This window comes from Aplysia californica, unplaced genomic scaffold (genome assembly GCF_000002075.1).
Source record: "Aplysia californica isolate F4 #8 unplaced genomic scaffold, AplCal3.0 scaffold00064, whole genome shotgun sequence".
Taxonomy (NCBI): Eukaryota; Metazoa; Mollusca; class Gastropoda; order Aplysiida; family Aplysiidae; genus Aplysia; species Aplysia californica.
Window position 1 is genome coordinate 264,503 of NW_004797334.1, and position 8,058 is coordinate 272,560.

Sequence of the window (8,058 nt, forward strand, 5' to 3'; positions counted from 1 at the left end):
CAGGTAAGGCACACACGGATCGGCTTGGAGCTCTGCTGCGGCAAGAGCCACCGCTTGCTGCTGCAGGCATTGCACACCACACGGCCACAGTGTCGGCAGTGGTGCTAGGGAGGGGATCGATAGGTAGAATTTTACACCCACATCTATTATTAGTGCTGTTGTATACCCTTATCAACGCTATTTGTTCACAGGGCCAGTCCAGTTTTTTAATTACCTACTTAACTTCAGTATATTAGACCTGCATGTGAGCCTTAACCAGATTGCCTGAAAATTTTGCGCACCCCACAACGCCCCACCCCATTATTATTATAGTAGAGGGTTTTATGGCGCTCGCAACTGCATAAGGTCATATGAGCGCCAAGGGGTGGGTGGATGTCAACAGAGAAGTCCTTACAGGAAATCAGACTTACTCAGCTCACCTCTCTAGCTTCAACAGCACAAAGTCTGCTTCGACTATCAAGGCACCCTGGAAATAGCAGGTCACAAGAGAGTGACAAACTTACAAAAGAAGTAGAAGAAAATGATGATAGTAAGGATTAGGAAAAAAAAAGCAGCAGTTCCCTGCTGTAGTTCAGGCACAACTACGAGCATGGCATTGTTGGATCAGCCCATTTACAATTCTACTGTGCATTAGAATGAGAAATGTCCCCCTTTTGGGAATGGCCTAAAGACACTTCAGTCAGTGGAACCACCCCGCGGGGTGTTGCAAGTGTTTTACGGCGCTCGCAACTGCATAAGGTCATATAAGCGCAAGCGACACAATAGGTAGATTTTTACACCCACATCTATTATTAGCGTGGTTGTACACCTCTATCAACACTATTTGTTCACAGGCCCAGTCTTTTAATTAGCTACTTAACTTAAGTATATCCTTTTTGTTTCAATAAGTGTTTTACAGCACTTAAAACATGATAAGGTCATATAAGTGTCAAAGATTAGTTTTGTTACACAAGAGTAACAAGCACAAAAAGGAGGAAGGGTGTTAAAGACGACAGGCGTTTGATAGGAAAGAAGAAGCAAACCACACCAGAGTAAACGCCAACCACCTACTTAGTATACGTTGTTCAAGAGAAGTTTTTCAGATATTTGTAAGTTCCCCTCACACTTTGCCTCCCTCTGGAAATCCATTATGTGCGTATGTACATTTTTTGGCGTGTAGAGCAGGATGAAAATTGTTTTAAAAAAGGATAAAACTAAAAGAAGAATGGAACAACCTGGCTAAGAGATGATAACAGTGACAAATTTTTCACCGATCTGACAACGAGAAATTTGAAAGCAAGCATGATAAAGCTTAGGCTGTATCCTTACCCGTCTGTTGACCAAACTGAACTCTGACTTGCGACAGTGCATGCACGTCTTAGCCTCCGAGTCAGGAACCCAAACGGGAGAGTCATTTGTAGTGCTCTGGCGAATACCTCCTGGAAACAATTTTTAAATTTGAGAAGAGAATAAACTCTATGGTATAAAGGGACAAAACCAATTTTTTTTCAGATTACTGTAAAATTAGCTTTCCTAGAGTAGTCCACATTGCGACTGACACTACAGACATTGCTTCACTTCACTGGAAAAATTTACACAAAAAACAAAAAACAAATAAAAGGCAGGCAACTCAAATAACAACTTTATTCCAAACAAAGCATGGCCCACATTATAAAGAAAAAACATCTTGTCTTACAAAACAAATATCATTTAAGTTTTGTCAGTACCTATCACAGCATTGTAGAACTTTTTTTTTTAAACAACCCATCTCAGAGAAAAGGAATTGGTTATATTTGGGTATCAACAGAACCTACTACTCATACCTCAAATATTAAATTTTTTTTTAATTAAAAAAAAAATAGACATTATTTTCAAGTCGAAGTCAACTGTAAGTCATAATTAACACATTCTTTCAGGAATATCAATTTTCCCCAAAGTAACTTTAAAAAGTTAAAGACAACTAAACAGCAGCCCGATCAATCATGTGAAGAGATATTCCAACTCACGTTTAGCCAAAAGGTCATTCACACACTTCCGTATATGTGCCATCCACTCTTTCTTTTCAGTGGCGGTGGCGGCAAATACAACAAAGGACTTGCTTGGGCTTTTAAGTTTCCATCCATTCCGCAAACCTGAGGGTGTATCATAAAGATCATCATTAACTTGACAAAAATAATTGTAGATTGGACTTCGATTTTCTAACAAAGATGAATGATTAACCCATTTCAAGTTAATGATAATGAAGCAAGTATGGACAATCATTTTTATCTACACCTGCCCAAACATTGACAGTGCTTGTTACGATGAGGCAGAGATCATTCTCATAAATATATTACAAGTTATGTCGGGCATTGAGTGATATCGAAACACAAAGTCACTAGAATGAAACCGGAGAGAAAGAGAGAAAGAGAAAGAGAGGGAGGGAGGGTGAGACAGACATTAAGACAGACAGATGCCCATACGTTCCTCTGCTTAAAATGTACTTATATTTTGTGTTATAGAAAATAGTAAAAGGACACTGTCAATTCCTTTTAAAAAAGGCCAAAAATCTTACATCTATCACGACAAGAGAACCCACATAACCAACTCTTGGAATTAAGGAATGTGCACTCTATAACTGTCCTATAAAGTACATATACTGAAAAAATCTGAGATTGAACATTTCAACTTTTTAAAATAAATCACCTCCTTCATCCTCGACATTTTCTAACTTCACCTCCTCCAAAGGCAAGATATGCTGTTTGTTGTACTGGAAAGAAAATAAAATCAAAAGTCAAATTTAATCATTCAGTCCACACAGTACTGAAGCATGACTTATTTCATTTCAGTCTGAACAAAAAAACTGAGGTTGACTTGCAAACGAAACTTGCAAACAAAAGTCCAACTCAAAAGACCAACTCATAAAGATTGCAACAAAACTTCAGTTCTCACACTTTCTGAGAATAAAAGGAATTTGGATAGAACATTCTCATATTCAAAATTACAGAATCAGAGGAAAAAACTGGTTATCCCACTTAAAACTTTTTTCTAGCATCATAGCAAGCACAAACAAATATCAATTTCAACGGCATGCAACAAAATCTCACTGAGAGTCTGCCAATGCAAACAATTTTTACAGCCTGATTGTCACTATACTATGACACTCATTTTATGTTCTGAAATATTTTAAATTATTTCCTGAAATTAAATAATTTATTTCAGAATTGCAATTTGAATTACCCAAACATAGGCCAGGCACTTTTGACAACGATCTCAATAAACCCTGATGGTTGTCATCATTTATATCTTATAAAAACAATGCTCAAAATCAGTAAAAATCCCCATAAATTAAAGATTTAACTTTCTGTTTCTCTTCAGTGACCCTTGTGTGTGTTAAGCTCGATAGCATCTCTCATTAAAAGGAATTGCAAAAATTATCATGATGACTCCAGCAAAGAAAAAGCCACCACAACCCCCCCCCCCCCCATAGTCTCACCTTTTTCTTATGTATTATTATGTTCCCATAGACAAGGGCATCATTGAACAAAAAGAACTGTCTTGGCTTTGGTTTCTTGCGACACATTTTGGTGAGGACTCCCTCTCCCACCAGCACTCTGCCCGGAATGCCAAGTGGCTGAAAACAGAAAAGGGGAGAACATGATATGATAATTGTTTACAAAGGATCACGGCCATGGTGATTGTGCTGACAAGTGATTGGATTGATTAGCCATTATATACATATGCACTGTAACTTCACAACATAAAATCTTGGTCAATTGAATACAAAATACTCTTTGTTGCCATTTATGTCATAAACCCACCTAAGGGTCAAGTCAGTTCATTTTAGACTGGAGGGAGACCATTTTACAGATTTTGAGCCTTAACATGGGTCACCATAGATTCTTCCCTGGAGTAGTCGAAGATCCCGCATTTTCTTTGCTCCCGAGCACAGAGATCTTAGGCGGAGACTACTTACTGTAAATATTTTTTAAAGACCCAACAGAAAGATCTAGTTTTAATCACATTTACTTGCTCACTAATGCTCAATTTTCCCAACATCAGAACTTCAATCAAAGACACATTCTCCTGTATCTAGCCTGAAACTGAGCTGTCTTTACCTCTTCCCTCCTGTTGCACCCAATCTTTTCAGCTCTTCTGCCTCATACGCACGAATCCTACCTGTATCTCACCAACACCTCCACTTTTCCTAGAAATGTCTACTCAGGCACTACAACTAGTCATTAGCATAATTGTCCAGCATAACATGCTAACAAAGCTAACGCTAACAGAGTAGCTAAAAAATTTCCATCAATGTAATTTGTCAAAGTTCAGGGTAAGAATAATAAATATTAGTTAACACTTTGCTTTCCTAGCATACAAATTTAAAAGCTTACCTGTCCAGATGAACCAAAGCACTGTTCAACATTGTTTATCCGTCTGGCATTTGCCTCTGAGTTAACTGAAAAAGTATCAGTAGATAGACAATCGATTAATAGATATTGTAAGATGTAACACTGAATTGAGTGAATGAAACACAAAAATATTTTAATGCTACTCTAGTCGACTCACTTCTCTGAGCACTAGTATATGATCTCTGTATTTTAATTTGATCAAATATAGTTATTGCGTATTGTAAATTTTTGATAATTGCAAAAGTTCTCCCAAAGAAAACATCAGCATCCTAACAAAAATATAGTCATATCCTTCGAAAATTTGCTTGTTAGACGTTTTGCTTGGCTTTCTCGCACCAGATTCCACACATGGGTGGTTGACGGGTGCTCTGGTGTGGTTTGCATCTTCTTTCCTATCAAACAATTATCATCCTTATCTCTCCTCCTTTTCTTTTTTTAGTTCGTTAATCTCTCTTGTAACACCTCTAATCTTCGGTACTTATGACCTAATTGTGTTGCACGTATCATAAAACGCTTACTAAAACAAACAAAAAAAACAACAAAAAACCCCCGAAAGATTTCACACAACCTTCTTTAAGTCACACAAGCCTGTGCATGACCATGCATGCAAGACTAAAACTCCCCAGACTAGCTTTGCAGATGTAGTGGTACCAGCCTAGTCACACCCTTTCATTTGCAGACACAAATAATTTCCCCTTTTACAAATTTTGACCAGTTCTCTCCACAAAGAGTTACCAAAGTAATTTCATATAATTATGGAGGGGGTTCAGCAGCTTGGGGAAGTGTCATTTCCAGCATCAGAATATAAACACAACCACAATTATGGGCCTAGGTCAGTATGTAGTATGTAATCATGCTGTTGGGTAAAAAACGATGGTATTTATTACAGATAGCATACTTTGTAGAATTCAAAAAAAGAGTTGTAATGCATCTCCAAAAATATACAATCATTGAAGCTCCACAAACATGGTCAAACAATGTCTGAGACATGATGTAATTAATGATTCAGATGAGTGGTCACCGAGGTGCGTCCTTGAGCAAGACACTATATTAAACTATGATTGACTTTAACTACTACTTCATAAGTGGTTGGTCAGCTACAGCAGAACTGAAACACTCTAAAATAATAACTTGACTATTGTGTTAGTTTCATTGAGAAAACTCTTAATTAAGATCCTGTACCTCACTATATATAATTATATGTAGCACCATTATATATAAAGCACGATTCAGCTTCTAAAGAGAAATAAAACTTGAACATTATAATGTTCTGCCTTGGGGAGTGGTCACTGAAGCAAAACAAAATAATGATTGACTTACGTACACTACAAATGACTGGTCAGCTACAGTAGAATTGGAACACTCTAAATAATAATAATGTTTGTTTTAGTTAGAAACAGTAACTTACTATAAAAAATACATAGCATTACAAATTATTTATAAAATTCAGCTCCTAATGAAAAACAAAGCTTGAACATTTTTAATATATAATCTTCTGTCTAGGGGAGCCCAATAACAGCACTTTTTTAAAGTTAAAGTTTACATGAAAATAGAAAAGAGTAACAGTTCAGTACAAACAAAAGACAGTTCACAGTACAGTCAGAAAATCAGATTTAAAACTAAAATTAATCATGACAACCCTTTACCCCTAGGGAGTTGTCCTGTGCCCTGAATTCCAAGGACAAGAGAACAGAAATACTGTGAGCATAACGCTTTACTTCAATTTAAAAAAATTTCTTCACGAAATAATCTAGGATCTGGAAAAAATGTAACAAAAATAAGAAAAGTAGACTGGTTCTTACAAGCCTGTTTCCACTGAAGTGCAGAATAAATTGGCATGTCAGATTGCACTCCCCAAACCTTTTTAGTCAAATCAAAAATATAATGAGAAGTTACTCTCTTGAATTATAACAGAATTACAGTAGATCACAAAACGAATTTTAAGAATCTTTTTTTTAAAAACAGATTGCCAATCATTACATAGTTTCAGTATTTCTGGGTTTGTCCAAGTATCAACTCCATTGTGTCCCCTAATACGGGGCGCCCACTACGGATGTTTGTTTTCAGTTTCAGGCGACCGAGTCGTGCGATCCGCAGGATCCAGCCGTAATGGGCACCCCGTATTATTCTTAATAGGCCAACATGAAAAAATCGACCTAATTTGTAGCCTAGATAATATAGATGTAGAGATAAAATTATTTAAAGGACCACAGAAAATTTTAAGCAGCATTCCTGATCGATCCCAAGGCAAAAGCATTGCCAACCTGTGAAGCATGCGAGGAGTCCTAAATCTAGTTCTAGACGTTTTCAGAACAACTTAAAATATGACAAAAGCTATTTTCGTCAATAATTCATGGTTGAGACAAGTGAGGGTTAGTTAGTGTCAGAGACATGCGACTAAACATAGAACGACGCAAACTATTTTTATGTAAGGCGGCCATCTTGTACGTCAGACCCGGATACCCCTTCGATCATGTGACTACATGATCTAAACATATCCAACCGCATGGCACCAAGGATCGTGTATACTACCATGGCACAACATTTGGAGCGATATTTTTCCAGGAGATCATGTACCAGTAATGTAATATCTTCTGCACATTGTTTATCGGGCCCGAAGGGGGGGGGGGGGGAATCTCCTGGCGTCTTTACGGCAATTTTAGCATGCTTTATAGTCTTTGCATTTACCGAGTTTCAATTTCACGCCTACATTCTTACGGTTCTGAGCATCAACAATCTAAGCTCTTCCATCACAAGAGCATGGCTGACGTGCTGCAGTTAGCCGCAAGTGTGAAATGTTATTGTGCGAAACACATCCATACAGATAATATGTCAAGCCACTGACCCAACATGTCATTCCATGCTGTACCTCCGAAGATTCTCTACTGTATCGTGTATAATTGTTGGGCCCGATCTGTCGATTTGCGCAATTCACCGATCGCACAGCGCATTTGGTTGATCGAGGAAACGCGCAACGATCCATCGATTGTTGCGCATTCTGTTGATCAGCGGATCGCACAGCACTTTTTGTTAATCCGTGAAATATATACTAACTGCGCATTCTGTCAATAAACTATGATGATGAAGTGAATTTTTAATAAAAGAAAATTGGTTTACTGAGCATGTCAGTCTTTGAGTTTGAGCGTCCTGTTGTTTTACTTCCAAGAACAGTTGTGTGTTGAATTTTAAGTGTTGACGGTTGAGTGAGGCAGATCAATTGACACAACGTTAAATCGAGCACCTGCACTTAGTTATTTGGACGGATGTGATTGGCTGAGTACTTCATGTGGTATTCCAAATACAGTCAAGATTTAATGGCTTGTGACAAATTGTTGAGTGTTGATTAAAAATTTATTATGTACAAGTATTGTTTTCTTTATTGTTTCCTTACAAGAACAAGAGCACCTCGAGCACAACCAGCCTCTCCATATTGAATAAGTGTTCGTAGTGATACTCACCGGTCGTTATTGCGATGTAGTATGTTATTGTAGTGTAATTGTGTCAAAAATCAAAAGACGGCACTCTCATTAGATCTACCCAATAGCAGTGTCTAAGTAGGCCTACAAGGTAACCGACAACTCAGGGTCTTTCCACCACCACTAAAGCATCATCATTACTTCCACCACCATTTGTCTTTCCACATACATCATATTTGATTTTGTTGACTTTTGAGTATTTCTGTAATTTT

At 37.6% G+C, this 8,058-nt stretch overlaps 1 protein-coding gene across 1 annotated transcript in view; it reads right to left on the minus strand.

The window, feature by feature from the left end:
- The window catches only part of LOC101847941 (pleckstrin homology domain-containing family F member 2), a gene marked incomplete in the record, with an annotated part of 21,750 nt that overhangs the window by 7,630 nt on the left and 6,062 nt on the right, over nt 1–8,058 (minus strand). The window contains 6 exon segments of the mRNA XM_013079808.2: nt 1–104; nt 1,309–1,418; nt 1,986–2,111; nt 2,665–2,728; nt 3,455–3,592; nt 4,353–4,417. Of these exon segments, the coding sequence (XP_012935262.1) occupies nt 1–104; nt 1,309–1,418; nt 1,986–2,111; nt 2,665–2,728; nt 3,455–3,592; nt 4,353–4,417 (607 nt within the window).